At 44.2% G+C, this 15,887-nt stretch overlaps 1 protein-coding gene across 12 annotated transcripts in view; it reads right to left on the bottom strand.

The window, feature by feature from the left end:
• Positions 1-9,134: 9,134 nt before the first annotated feature.
• The window catches only part of LOC123519788 (ecdysone-induced protein 74EF-like), a 382,075-nt gene continuing 375,322 nt past the window's right edge, over positions 9,135-15,887 (bottom strand). For all 12 annotated transcript variants that reach the window (XM_045281306.1, XM_045281301.1, XM_045281294.1 and 9 more), the window contains 3 exons: positions 12,405-12,755; positions 12,090-12,282; positions 9,135-11,708 (listed from right to left, as the gene is read on the bottom strand). In XM_045281306.1, the coding sequence (XP_045137241.1) occupies positions 11,600-11,708; positions 12,090-12,282; positions 12,405-12,755 (653 nt within the window). In that variant the 3' untranslated portion in view covers positions 9,135-11,599. The remainder of the gene's footprint in view (positions 11,709-12,089; positions 12,283-12,404; positions 12,756-15,887) is intronic.

Genomic DNA, 15,887 nt, shown 5'->3' with positions numbered 1-15,887 from the left:
GAAAGTCCGTGTTTACCCAAATATATTCACGTACTTCTGATGGAAAGGTGTGCGGAAAAAGAAGAAAAAAAAACAAAAACAATCAACATAGCGGTGACGACGACGATGACGATAACTATGATGATCCGAATTAAGATTGATCGAGTTTTGTCGCTAGCTAGAGTTACGAGCAGAGCTGGGCCCTTCTGTACCTCGGTCCGCACCTACGCTCCTCGGTACCTGCGAACCACCAAACGAGGTGCGGAGGTCCGGAGTCCGGAAAAAAAAAGAATGTCAAAAGTGCGGAAGTAACAGGTACGAAAAAGCGAAATTTTAAGTCCATACTTCCGCACATGAGATAAAAAAAAAAAAAAAAAAAAAAAAAAAATATATATATATATATATATATATATATATATATATATATATATATATATATATATATATATATATATATATATATATATATATATATATATATATATTATGTATATATGGGGAGCTCTGATGTATTATTGCCTTGAATTTCGTTTTATTTTTCAATTTTTAGGGAGGCGGTGGCGTAGTCGATAAGGTGGTGAGCATGGGACTGGGCAGATGTCCACCTGTAGGTTCGAATCCCACCACATACCGCTTTGAAGCTGTCATTTGCCGAGGGGTTTAAAGTTACCTACGTCACCATGATATCCAAGCTCTAGGTGGTTGCACCAAAGATGCGCTTGGGTGGTGATATGTGCCCTAATATGGTACAACTATAAATAAAATTGCCTGAGCCACTAATGGGCAGAAACTGAACAGCGCTTCTCACATATACTCTTCAAGTATGCCTACAGGCGCTATAAGCCATAACATATAAAAAAAAAAAAACGGTGCGGACCACATTTCTCAGGTGCGCTTTAATAGTTTTGGGCACGGCACCGCAGAGGTGTGGTACCGGACCGAGGGAAAAAAAAAAAAAAAATATGCGCGGAAGTACAGGTACGGACTATCTGCGTTTCGAGGTCAGGAGGAGCGGTAACGGACTACCCGATATCCAGTAACCCGCCCACCTCTGTTTTCGAGACAGGACGTGACGTAGGCCATGATTGAACTCGCTCCGAAGAAAAAAAAGTATCAGTAGTCGTAGTAGTAGTAGCAACAGCAACAGCAACAGCAACAGCAGCAACAGCACAGCAGCAGCAGCAGCAGCAACAACAGCAGCAGCAACAGTAGCAGCAACAGCAGTATTATTATCATTATCATTATTATTATCATTATTATTATTATTATCATTATCATCATTATTATTATTATTATTATTATTATTATTATTATTATTATAGTAGTAGTAGTAGTAGTAGTAGTAGTAGTAGTAGTAGTAGTAGTAGTAGTAGTAGAAGTAGTAGTAGTAGTAGTAGTAGTAGTAGTAGTAGTAGTAGTAGTAGTAGTAGTAGTAGGCAGAGAAATAGCAGCATGAGAAGAAAGAGTATAGTAGTAATCTAAAAACATATTGCACTTTCGTAAATGGAAGTTTTATTTGGATCAGTAAAATAACATCAGTACTGTACTGCATTCTGTTGATACTTTCCAGTACTTTGGGAGGACAAGAGTAAAAAGGGGAGTGGAGGAGGAGGAGGAGGAGGAGGAGGAGGAGGAGGAGGAGGAGGAGGAGGAGGAGGAGGAGGAGGAGGAGGAGGAGAAGGAGAAGGAGAAGGAGAAGGAGAAGGAGAAGGAGGAGGAGGAGGAGGAGGAGGAGGAGAAGGAGAAGGAGAAGGAGAAGGAGGAGGAGGAAGAGGAGGAGTAAAAAGAAAAGAAGGCAGTCGTGGTGTTGGTGGCAGTTAAGGAAAATGAAGACGGGAGGATCAGCTTTATATTTTAGGGAAAGATGACCAATACGATATCTTTAATGAGTGCTTCTCTCTCTCTCTCTCTCTCTCTCTCTCTCTCTCTCTCTCTCTCTCTCATTTAGCCAGACAGGGAGCAACTCAAGTGAGCCGAGCCTTCATTTAGTGTTTGAGGCGTGTTTGCACATCACTATGGCTCAGACGTCGCCGAGATTAGACGCTGCAGCATGGACCGACTTCGGCAACACAAACAAGAGTTGGAGTACCTCGAACTGCTCAAACACGGCTCACAGGAAAATAAACACGGCGTCCTGGTTCCAGCAAACAGGACACAAACAAGAGTAATCAATAAACTGCCTCCGACACACAAGACATCAGCAAAAGTAAATATGCTATATGAGTTTCAGGTAATGAGAAGGGAAAATATAATCATACACCTGTAAAGAATGTTCCATGCCTTGCATTAAATATACACGTAGTACACCGAAATTAAAGTTCTCATACTTCATATATATAGTTTTTTTTAGTTGTAGGTAACTATTTCATAAAATAATGTGATAATAAAAGAAGAAGAAAAAAAAAAAGACCTTTGAAGAGCGCTAAAATAATGTTACGTCTCTTTCAGAATATACTGTACATATATACACGAAAATTAAAGTTTTATATCCGGATATCCTTAACTATTCATTTAATCAAAAGACAAATTGGGAAATCAGCAAAGTTACATAAAGTTTGAGCACACCAATAAATGTAGGGTCATAGGAAAACAGTAGCCCTACACGTAGCAGATCCATGTTCGCCTATCGCTCATGAACGAGTTTAATCTTCCCTTAATTAACCCTTTTTTTTTTTACTGTTGTGTTCGTTCTTCGTTGACCTTCCTACCACTGTTGAAAACTGAATGAATGGAGACATAACAGAAAAGAGAGAAAATATAATTAATTCTATCTTTTGCGCTAAAGAAATATTCACGAGAACAGTTAGAAAGAATAGATAAATTAAGTAGAAATAGATAAATATAAATAGATTAATAACAGCTAGTGAAACAAATAAACAAAATAAATAAATGAATGAAAAGTAATGCCTAAAAAGGTTATGCGTACATATATGAAAATGAGTTAATAAATAACAGTGAAAGAGGTTTTAAAACATCCCATTGACTCGGCACACAACCTGATACCTGAGCCAGCCAACAAAATATGCTGCGACACACACACACACACACACACACGTCAAAACAAACACCTTCAAATCCTGCGCCCAAGAGCGTGGCAGAAAAATCGTTTCCAAGAAAGTTAGACGAGCTGATGAGAAGAAACAATTTAGCAGTGAGACAGTTAAAACTCTCTTGATAAGTGAGCCATCGCCCCCATCACCACCCCACCCAGACAATGAATAAATAAATAAACAAAATGAAAACAATAGAAAAAAAAATAATATTTGTAAATACGTAGATAGGTAAATATCAGAATTGAATAAAAACAAGATATATACATAAATGAAACATGATCTGCCACGACGCACTCATACTAGAATAAACAAACACCTGTGGAGATTTCAGGAACTTCATGATCCCCAGCGCGGCTAAAGGTTATTCTCTTGAGGCCCTGCGCTCCCTTGAAGGCATAAAGGGCTCCTCCTACTCCATGGAGAAGATAACTGATAACCTGCGACTATTCCGAAATCTGGTGTTCCCTAAGGAGTAATTTGCAGTCTTGAGCATTACGGGTGTGGGAACCTGCGAGCCTGGGAACCTTGAGGAACACCAAGCAGGAGGACGCAGGTGGCGAGAGACAATCAGGCGCAGATGTGTACAGGTGTTCAGAAGCCAACAGGTGCTTAGTAATGAGGTTATGCATATGTGGTGATGTGATGTGATGTCTGCTTCTTTCTCCTGGACTGTAGATGACGTAAGACAATCTTTTTCTTCTCTTTGTTACCACACACACACACACACACACACACACACACACACACACACGGCGCGCGCGCGATAGATAAGTGAATCAGCAAGAAAGAATGAAGATATGTTAAATCAAACAGAGAAAGTACATATACAATGAACATAAAGTGATCTAATGAATCAGTCAGTCAATCAATCCATTATCTTTGAGACTAAAAGGGGAGGCAAGACGGAGACGACGTTGTGGCTGGCTCTAGCAAGGAATGTGTCACAATACAAAGTTAGAAAAGGATAATTAAATCGAATTACTCTTTCATATTTAAGTACTCGATGTAGCTATTGATAAAGTAGTAAAAGAAATGAAATTGTTTTACTCTTTCATATCTTAATGTACTCTTGACAAAACATTTGTTTTACACACGAGTTTAATTTGGCTTATCACTTGCTCTGATCGTTTTAGTGAACGCTCGATATCTCTATGGACATGAAATATCATACTATACACGTATATTTTATGATCTATTTAGCCATATTTCCTTTATTTTCCAAGCGGCAACACTTTTGTAGCATATTTTGTACTATAGTTTCTTACACACATCACCAATTAGTTTCACTGTCCTCGTTTGAGAAAGTAAACGTTCCGCAATAAATTACTGCGAGATCTACAACTATAAAAACAAACTCTATGCCCAAGCAGCAGTGAGAAAAGAGACAAACTACCGCACATCTTCAGCCAATTCCGGTAAAAATAGGATTCACCTGAAATGCAAGTCCGGCTGACAGCTCGCGAATGCTTTGTTGTCGAGCAGACCGGTGCACCTACAAGAAGGGGCGAAATCCCAAGAAAAAGAGTCACTTCACAAGAAGGACGGATAATAAAAATGTGAAAATCTTGCAAGCCGAAAGAATGGTGAATGGTGAACCCAGATTGTTTCGTACCGAGAAATCAACGTTAACGACCGAAGCACTGAAACGCTCGAACGGATTAACTGCTTTGTTGTGAGCCATGTGTAATAAATCTAGGCAGTTTATTCTTGCGACCATGCATTTCCTGTCCTAATAATAATCAAGTATACTGAATATAAAATCAAGACTTTATTACAATACTTTCACATTACTAAAAAAAACTTCCTGTGTTTCATCCTCACCTCAGACTTGCGACACGCTGATTACCTTCTGGATCCCCACTCGTTCATGAGCAGTGTCACCTTAATGTAAATCATATCACTCATACAGTACTCACCTTTGATGCGGTACACTTGGTTTTCCTTCCATATCTCTATAGTCGGATCAATACTTCAAAAAACAACACAAGGATGTAGGATTGCACACCAAGTCTTCAACCTCTTGCCTCAGCAGATTTTCTTCATGTATCTTTTTGTTGAGTTTCTCTCGTCGGCTATAGGTAACTTTTCATCCTCTCTGCACCATCTTCTATTTGATAACATCTTCATGTGTCTCGCTAGCCGTTATAAAGTTGCAAAAAGGTTCACAATGCAAGAAAACGAACAAAAATACATGGGTAAGGCAGCTAGGGACTGCAGGTGGCACAACATAACACTAGACTAATGACGTCATGAACAAGCTCCGCATGGCCACCTCGTAACAACAGACGGTCACAATGCGCACTGTTATGATAGGATGGTGAGGTGTATGCTCGTGAAGATAAGGCAGGACCAGGCCCAAGCATAAGAGATGGTTGGAGCTTATAAACTCTCCCTGCAATTTCTTAACTGGAACTCAACGTATACTCATCAGCACTATTGCTCTGCATGGATGGTAACCTCGTAGTAATTATGATGTCCTGATTACAGTACCAAGATGTATAGCTAGGCGGATATATGACTAAATTGTTCATTTTGGGTTAAAAGCATGACATTTGGCAGAAAGTTAGGCTAGGCCTATATGATGATTTTCAGATATGGGGCCATCATGAACTCTGCCCAGGAGGCGAATGGCAGCCATTTTCCAATATGGCCGCCAGTAAAATGTACATAACCTAATTCAGGGTAATTTTGTCAGCATAACGTGTTTAAAAGTGGATTAAATGCTTTCAGATTAATAAGATATTTATTATGACGTTCTGAGGGTAACTACATATTTGACCTATGATGACCTATGATGACCTTGGTTGACCTTAAAATGACAATTTTTGCGAAAATAGGGGAAATACCCCTTTTTTACCCAAAACATCATATTTTTCGGATTTTTGTCCTCGGTAAGTTTTATTACCATAGTATCGCTCGGTCGAGTCAATCTCCGACCGTCATCAGGCGGTTGCTGACCCTGAGAAAGGCCTAATAATATGTTGAATATGGACAACCTACTTCAAAAATACGTAAACAAAGCTGAACCGTTACGCGAACTTGAGCCCTATATGTAGGTAATACATAGTGGTACACAATACACTCGTACAATACACTCAATACACAAAGAGTGGGGTACAAAATGTCATTACTACACAAACTATACACTGACGGTCCAGTACCGTACACACCGAGCCTCAGCCGATAGCCCCAGTGAGTGTCACTGTTAGTTTTCACAGTCACCTCCACACTGGCAGAGAGCAGTACACCTCAAGGCCGCCTTGTTGCACTTGCAGTGACCTCTGCAACCTTTTCTGCAGCCACAGCACAGCAGCTCTCGAGAGGAGATGCTGGCCTCAGGAAGGGTAGTCCACAGTGGCTTCCAGTCTGGTGGCTCTGTCCAACCCCAGTCTCCTGGAGATGGAAGGGCAGGAGCGGCAGTAAAGGCTTGCCCCCAGATGTGGCCAGCCTGGTAGACTGCCCTCTTGGCATGCTGCACCAGTGCAGCTCTCGTTGGCGGCAGCGATTCCATTGGCATGCCCCGCTTGGTGAAGAGATGCTGGCGCACTTCGTCAATGCTGTCCAGGTCACTGGTGCGGTCATACAGGAAGACTGTGAAGTGCTCCAGCATGGTCATAGCTTCATCATCTATCTCTCCAGGAGCATCGCACAGGAGACCAAACGTGGCTGTTACATCATCAAAGGCATTCCAGGTCTGCCATGCTAGCTTCTTCCCTCTTCTGGTGAAGGATGAGACGACATCACACCCTGTGTAAGCATGGAACATAGGTAGAGCAGTGGCTCTTTCAGGACCAATGCGAGATGCTATTTCGTCGGCAGGTATGTATTTGAAGTTCTGGCCAGTCCCAAAAGCAATCCACAGGTGCTTTAAGTGTAGCCTTGGCACTGCAGCGACTGACAGGACCACCACATCGGTATCAACTGTACGCAGGACAATCTTCTGGCATCCTTGTCGGACAGCATCAGCAGTGTGCAGCAGCATTCTTGTGTCGGCTTCTTCCTGAGTACAGGGGCTCAGTGCTGCAGTGATGCTTTCATCTGGTGGATTGCAAAGAACACCATCACCTAGGGTGGCAACAAGCTGCTTTCCATCTGGTCGGTGCTGCATTTTCATTGTGCATCTAGCCAGGAATGTGAACAGTTCCTGCTTGTTTGCATCAAGTCTCAGAAACTGCTGCCAGTTGCCAGGTAAGTTGTTGTTCCCTTGAACCCGGCGTCTGATCCCCTTTCCGCGGCGCTTTCTGGTTTCAGACTTCAAGCTGTTCTCAAGGTACTGGTCCCACACTATATCCACCCTGTCTGCTCGCTCCAGCTGCTTTTCAATGTAAGGCAAGAAGACTTGTCTGCAAGTCATATCTCCTGCACTAAGCTTGGCAATAAGTCTCATCTTGAAGAATTAATGAGCACTTACGAACACGTGCATCTAAGCGAAAGGTTGATGCTCTGTGAAGTGTATTTGATGCTGAAGCTGGCTCGTCACAGAAAAAGCATAGATCTCTCTTTCCTTTTGTCGCCTCTTCATTACTCGTCCGGGTGAACTTAGATGAGGTTTTTCAGGATCTGGGCATTCTCTTTTCTCAGCTCGTTGTAGCTTGGTTGTGTTGAACTTGATACGACAAGACTTGTGCCACTTTGCATGTCGTTCTTCAAGGGTAGTCCTAACACCTTTGCCCTCATCAAGTCGTCGAATATCTAGTGTCACTGGAATACTATCTAGTTCATGAAAACGGGCTAGGTTCTCTGAGAAAGTAATGTACCCGGCTCCTTGATCAGTACGCCTTGATTCTGCTGGACATTGCAAATTCTCGTCAGTGTCTGTTTGGCAAATGATACATTTGTTCCAGTTTGTTATCTGAGCGTCTTGAGATGGCTCAGGGCTGAGGGATGCTGCCATCTGGTGCTTTTTAGTAGCCATCTCCATGCTACTTCAGTCAAACCTGAAAGAGCAAGGGGCAATTTTAATAAGAACCGAGAATTGGAAACCTAAGTTAAATATTAGTTATTAGTAGGTAAATAGGACCATGGCTGGAAATTTATTAATTGACATATTTTACCAAGCTTGGCCTTGAGGCACGTGTCCTAAGAAAGTCATATTCTGGTCATGGTGAGTTGGTCACCTAGCTAACATCCACGAAAAATTTGGGCTTCGTAAGCTCATGAGGAGCCGAGATATTAGTCGTGGGTACTTTGCCCCCACAAGTACCCCTTAGGGTCAATTAAGCCTGAATAGGGTTAATGGAGCAAAATTCTAGCATTTTGGGGTTCAAAATTTTTTTATGACCACAAAATTCATTTTGAACTTCTGATATTAAAATCTGGATTTATTTCGTATATTTTTCAATTTGACCTGACATGACCTAAGATGACCTTTACCTGACATTGACCTCATAAATAGATAAACTGATGTAAAGTTAATCTCCATGTCAAATATCAATCGCCTTGGGCGAAAAATGGGCTAGTTATAAAAGCTACAGCTGAGTTACCTACGAAATAGTCGATTTGTGACGAAAATTTTGACTTTTGACACGTTATAAGTCCCACATTTTTTGACCAATTTCCAATGTTATTTTTTTTGTTAGAAGCCCTATGAATTCTTCTTAGGATGTGGGTTTGGTTTTTGCTCCCTGTTTTTTGGTTTTGGAACAGTCCTCGAAAAACCGTAGGGAGGGGGCATATAATATTCTACTGGCGGCCATATTGGAAAATGGCTGCCATTCGCTTCCTGGGCAGAATTCATGATGGCCCCATATCTGAAAATCTTCATAAGGGTCTAGACTAACTTTGTGCCAAATGCCATGCTTTTAACCCAAAGTGAACAATTCGGCCATTTTTTGTCATATATCCGCCTAGCTAGTATGGATTTGAGTGAGTTTACCTGTGGTGGACTCCGGGAGTATCCTGCAAAGATCTTTATCACGGCAACATTAGCTTTAATGTTCGTTATCCGAGCTATGCATGTACCATCACTGCCCTCTTGTCCTCATGAGGTAGTAATGGTAGTTAGTGTGACCCAAGATGAGTTCATAAACTATTTCTTATTTTTTATCTTTTCAGTATGCAGTGAAGCTATGATGATCAATAATGGGTTAATAATAAAAGAAGTACATATATCCATTGCTTTATTTTACACCTTAGAAATGGTAGTGTTGATACAATGTGTAGTGAGAACACTTAAAAAGCTGCCGACCTTGGCCAAGGCCGTCAACACGACTGTACAGCAGCGGGGCTGAGGCACCCTCTCCCCAGCCTGGGCCACCAGGCGCTGGAGAGACTGCTCCCTCCTACCCTGAGGTGTCACTTGCCTTAAGGCAACATGATCCAGGGCATTTGCCAATTTTTTTAAGAGGCAAAATGTCTCCCAAACAAAATGATTACAAATAAAACATGTGTTCCAATTGGCTCAAAGAATTGTGAGGCCAGTTAGAAAACTTGTTAAAAAGTTCAGTGGGTAAGGACAAGAGACGGCCGTGGGTGCCACGAGCCACCGCCACACTTTGTACTTACAGAAGCCAACTCTCAAGGGTACACCAGGACCTTCACACGGACAATACATTGCTCCACACTGGCTTATAGACCAGAGAAATGCTGGAGGGCCAGGTGGCCAGGGATCAATTGGTGGGGCAAGGACTTTCATGGCCCACAAGGAAAGAAAAGCAAGAGAGAAAAGATCACTGACACCCCATCGAAGAGCATATGAGCAGAGCAGCACTGTGAGAACCTTGGGGAAGGAGTGGCAGGGGGTTCAGAGGAGAGAGACATGAGAAGGGAAGTGTTCCAGACCTTCAGATGAGTATCTTAGATGAAAGAGTGCGATGCTATGCCGTCACTATATTAGTAAGCAGGATGACGGCTTTGGGCATCTTTGTGTAAGCAAGATGGGATCTTGTTAGATAGGTTGTGTAGGACATCTTATGGTTTGTTAATTCTCAAGTCAGGGGGCAGGAGAACAATTCCCTCAAAATGGGTTTCTACAAAAAGGAATGATTTAATGTACAACCAATATGATATGTAAAACTATTCCATAAAAATGACAATTTAGCACAAAAAATAGGTTGGTCCGCTGTTAATAGACAGAACGTAGCTGGTGAATATTAATACATTTAGAAACACAACACCACAACTGAACTTACAATACACCTTAGTGGTTTCCCATTCTCATATCAAAACATTCAACTTATATAACAATTTAACAACTCGTAAAATATTAAGTATTCAATAAATAAATAGTCCTAAAGAGAGTCTATGTTACAGAGGGGCCCGTGAGTCCTGTAGTTTGATCTGCACCGCTGCAGTCACTAATCCAGATCCCAAGTTTTAAAACTTCTTGTCTGTGTTTTGTCTCACAGTAAGAGCAAGCATCAGCTACATATTGGACAACTTCTCAATTGATTGAAAAATAGAGTACAAATTTTAAAAGTATTAAATATATTCAAAATATATGATATGGCTTTCTTTTTCTTACAAAGCAGTGAAACAGCTTCAAATTGAGCACCAATTATCATGGACCATCTCTTCCTGTGTCCAGATAAGTTAACTTTTGCACAACACTTTAATATCACATGATTCTCCCAAGCACTGGGTGAAATATAAGGCCAATCACAATGTCAAATTTTGAGATGTAATGGCATTAGTTGTGTGTTTTGTAAAGAAGCGGCTCATTACGGACTGGCAAAGCTGCAAGGCACTGTCCGCTTGTATCCTCCCGAGCAAAGTCTGCAACTTACACGAACTAAACTCGATTGAGCGCCACTACCAGGACACTGGGGACCTACGGACTGACTTAAGGACTCAGACCCCAACCCCTGAGACACCACTTGGCTCACCTGGACTGTCTGACCGGATGGTGCGAGCACCTATTACTATCACTTAAGAACTATTTAAATTAACTGTACATTTCTTTGTGATTCCATTGCAAACATGTCCCAGTTCAGGTTACCTGTGTAAGATACAGGTAACCATGATGCCCTAGCAAGGTCAGGTGGCTCTGACAAGCGGCTGCCCAGTAAGCTCAAGCTATGTCTCAGGGTGAAGGTGTGACTGAAGATTGTTCACTACAGCCTGCACGGTGCAGCCCGCAAGCCTGGGTCAGCATCCAGGGCTGCTGAGTATCACATTCTGGATGGGGTAAGAGGAGGTTGGGCCTCACAGTGTTCGACACAAGAGTCTTGCCACTTCATCTAGAGGCGCGTGTAATAAAATAATTGTCCTTATTCTTATTTATACTCTATGTACAGACTCAAAAGTGAGCGATAGTCATTACACTGAAATTGGAGGCAATATATACAAAACGAATGTTTTAAGGAGTCTCAACAGAGTTCCTCTTAGATATTACTATTATTTTACAGATTCTTGAAAATATCAAGTTATTGTCAAAAAAAATAATGTGTTTTGTTGATGGGCAGGACTTCCTGCCAGCACTACTGGTGTCAGACAGCTGCCTGCCACGGAGCCATGAGGCCCCTCACTAAGACTGTTGTCCACAAGGCCGAGACCTCTCACTCTTGTAGCTGGTGAGCATCCTCTGGTTGCTGTGAAGCACAGATTGTAGAGGATGATCCACAATGCCCTTATGCTCCCGTACAGTCAATTTCAATGATGTCCTTAGGAACATCAACAAACTGGTACACGAGGCGCTGGCCGTCCACCTTGGCCAGGATGCCGCGCTGGTAGTAGTATCTGTTGGCAAAGATAGATTCTATTATTTTTTTGAACAAATCAAACGGAGTTGAATATAACATGTTAGACCGTTTAATTGGTAATATATATATATATATATATATATATATATATATATATATATATATATATATATATATATATATATATATATATATATATATATATATATATATATATATATATATATATATATATATATATATATATATATATAAAAGCTAATTTATGTTGTACAGGTGCAAGCTCACTTCTGGCATCAACTTCAAAATATTCAGCACATAAATTTACATAAGCAATGAATATAGATTAAGAATGATGGCAACTGCCACGAAATGAGCTTGCTGCAGTACACTCTGAATCAAGCGCTGCGAGGCTCACCTGAGGGCACGGCCCATGGTCTCGTAGTTCATGTCAGGCTTGTTCTTGTGCAGTCCCCACAGCCGGGACACAGCTTTGGAGTCGACCAGCTTGAACACTCCCTTTTCTCTGTTGGTCCACTTGATGTACTTGGGACAGCACTCTTTGTCCTGCAGCAACTTCAGCAGGAACTCCCATAGATAAGTTGTGGAACCTGCATAAACACGAAAAAAATAATGTAATTAATAATAAAAAATAAAAGCAATATATTTCACTAATTATCAAGGTTTATCTTGAAACCAATCGCATGATTTATCTTGATTCCTGGAACCTCACCTTCTCTGCTTTTCCTCTTCATGCCGGGCTGCTGGCCGTTGGCGTCAGGAGGTTTGGGTTTGCGTCCCTTCTTTTTCATCCTGGGTGGGAAGCCCATGTCGCCGAGGAAGAAATCTTCAGCAGACGAGGAGGAGGAGGGAGAGGCTGTGGACGGCGCCGCTCCCATGCCTGAAGACACCATATGAGTCAAGTGCGAGGAGGACGAGGGGCCTTGGAGAGGGGAGGCGAGGCCAGACGGGTGCCCCGGGTAGTGAGGAGAGGTGACGCCGTAGGCTCCCGCACCAACACCTCCTGGAGACCCGGTGTCCATAAAACCAGACATGCTCACGCCGTAGCCCATCACTTGGGAGTCTGCAAGGAAGAAAAGAAAAGGTTAGTTATTCCAAAGGTGATGTGCCACGTAATGCCTCAGTTCATTCAGTGGCATCTTAGAAAATAAAACGCGCCAGACAGGTGCACCCTCATCCAACACCTGTGACAATATGTCTTGTGGCTATCAAGTACGTACAGCTTCCCACGCCACCCCCACCCATCTCGCTGGCCCGCCGCACACGCTACCCTGTAGTGATCATGAGACTTACTAGTCTTCTACAGTTTCGTCACTTCGGTCGTTGGGGATGGAAACAGTAACCGCGGCGAGCGTTCACAGCCTCACCTGGGCTGGCCGGAAGTGTGGTTCAGGTCTTCACCTCCCGCCCCCGAGACAAAGAGAGGATCGTGCCTTCGCCGCGTCACCGTGGGGGCCGCTGTTACGCCGTTAAGTTTCTATAGCTACAGCCACAAATTGGCTCATTTTTATTCAGATCGCGTAAACTTGTGGCTACAGTTCATTCTAGTGCGGAACAAACTTTTACCTAATTGAGAAAAGTTTTGACTCAACGTGTGACAAAATTGATTGTGGACAATAATTTTGGTTAAGTATGTTAATAGTGTCCATGGTCCAAGTAGTGATGATATATTTCTTAGTAAGGGATAGCGGATGGAAAGCGTTTCTGGCACGTTACCGAAGCTCCCGCCAAACGTCTGAGTTGGCAGCAGGATCAAGCACGGTTGCCAAGCAGGGATAGCGTTCAATATTAACTAAATGCCTCGCGATCATTTATTTTTCTTTAACTCACGTTCCGGAAACTCATCAAGGCGTCTTTCGTCGCGTCAGGCAATGAGCGTCAGGACGCGGGTGGCAAGCGGTGCGGGAGATAAACACTCTGCTGGCGGCGTGTGGGCGTGCTTGTCGCGGAGCAGGTGGCGGGAAAACGGTGTCAACGCGCTACCTCAAGGTCGCGCCACCGTCCGCTGTGAAGCCTATTCTTAAATCCGCTCGCGGCCTCTTCTCAGGCCTCACATCTCACTCCACACTCATTCAGGTGGTGCCTCTCTGCGGCGGAGCCGACGTTTAAGGGAAAACCACTAGGCGACTCTCAGCGCCCAGAATCACACACCATGGAGACGGCAAATTGTTCTCATTTTCATAAGCGATGATCCTACACATGACTGTCCGCGATGCGCTCTCAACGCACCGGGTCTGTTTGACAAAAACACGACAACAATTTCCTGCCATAAAGTCGTCGTGTGCGTCGTCAGCAGCGCGAGGTGGTTTCCGGGTCCCTTGTTAGGCAGAAGGAACACTGAAGAATGACTCACTGTTCCTCTCTGGCTGCTAATTCCTACTCAACGGGACGGTGTCAGTGTTTTATAACACATTGTTATGATGACATCCGCGTGAGGGCCACAGTGGCGGGTGAAGCAGCTCGCCGCTGCACCAGATGAGGACATTTCCTGGATTTTTAATTGTAGCTATGACGCGCCTGGTAGGGTGTACCACGGCGCTGTGTTATATTCGGGAGTGGCGGGTGTTTCCAGGTGACCTTGAGGTTGGTCACTCAACCCACCTTCACCCCTTTGTTCCTTGGCCGGACGATCCCGCCCTCCACCAATCACAGGCCGGATACCACGCCCTCCACCAATCAGGAGCCGGGTACCCTGCCTATGCAACCCGGCTGCCCAAGAACCATCCACGCAACCCTAACTCCCAATGCATCATTTTGCATGCCTTGTTTTTTTTTTCGGTCTTAATGAGCGGCACTGCTACCGTTACCTGTCTACAGGTGAACAGTGGACGCTCTGCGGGGCTGAGGGCGGCGGTGGGGCACGCGATACTGATCAATACAAATATTTCCAACATTTCCTCTTCCTCTAATCAACTGGGTGAACAGTATAGTTATAGTGATGTGTTGTGTTGTGTTGGTGTAAGAAGTTATGTGGGGAAAGAAAGGCGGTGGGAGAGGAGAGGCGATGGGTGAAGGTGGAGGCGGGGGAGGGGCGAGGGAGGAGCTGAGGGTCATGCAAGGTCATTGGTTACGTCCTCCGCGACCTTTGTTTCTTGGGTAATTATGTACCAATTTCACAAACATTCCACTATTGCCGAGTGGAAGCGATTGAGGATGGAATGGACTTTCTCCGCCTCAGGAATGTATGGAGTGTTTGTGTGGCGGCGATGATAGTGACGAATGAAGGAAGAAGAGGAGGTGGTGCTGGCGATGATGATGCGAGTGGAGATGGTGAAGGCACAAGTGATAGTGATGATGGTAATGAAGGTGGTGGCGGCGATGTTAGTGTTGGGGAGCAGTGACTTGCTGACTTTGAGCGCCACAGCAAGGTCACCACCATCACCACCACCACACCACTACCGCCACAACCCCCACCACCATCCTCCTCGTACCGTCCCCCCATTACACAACTCAAGAGGAAGAAAACAGAAGGGAAAAAGAAAGAATTGGCAAGATAAATGCACCTCTCAACCTCCCTTACAAGAGAACGCTCCGTAAACACTGGCGGCGCAAAAAAACACATTACGGTCGCCCTTCACGAGTGACGGAAGAGATACGAAATGAAGGTTTTGTAGCCACGAGGAGACTACAGCGGTGGCTGAGACGCCGCGGGAGGAGGAAGAAGAGGAGGAGGAGACTATACAGTGGGTCAGTGGGGTGTGGGTGGAGGGGAAGGAGGGAAAGAGGCAGTGTGGGTGTAATTTCCCCCTCACCCTCGTCCCATCCTTCCCTTCCCTCCGCCAGCCCCCATGAGCGCTGCTCGGAGACGCGGGCCGGTGTGGGGTGGGTGGATGGGCGGCATTTCCGTTATCCAGTGGTCCGGGCCGTAGCGCGAATCCCCCGCACCCCAGCCGCCCTCCACCCCGACCCTGCCCTGCCATCCTCAGACGACCCCGCCAACCCTTTAATTCCCGCCACAGCATCTTGGTCTGTCTGGCGAGTTGGGCGTCGGAGCACTGGTGTTGGTGGTGTGAAGATGCGGGGGTCCCCACAATCCCTTCGACACCAGCATCCGTCACCACCACCACCACCATCACCACCGACCAGACCAGTTAGCGAGGCTTACTTTCTCGGGGTGAGGATGCACAGGTGCGTGAGTAGGTTTCTCTCAAGCTTCTCCCTCCCCCCACTCTCCCTCAGGCAACTCCTCCACGCT

This window comes from Portunus trituberculatus, chromosome 46, assembly GCF_017591435.1.
Source record: "Portunus trituberculatus isolate SZX2019 chromosome 46, ASM1759143v1, whole genome shotgun sequence".
Classification (NCBI taxonomy): domain Eukaryota; kingdom Metazoa; phylum Arthropoda; class Malacostraca; order Decapoda; family Portunidae; genus Portunus; species Portunus trituberculatus.
Note: the sequence above shows the minus strand (reverse complement) of the source record. Positions and strands in the feature narration are given on the sequence as shown.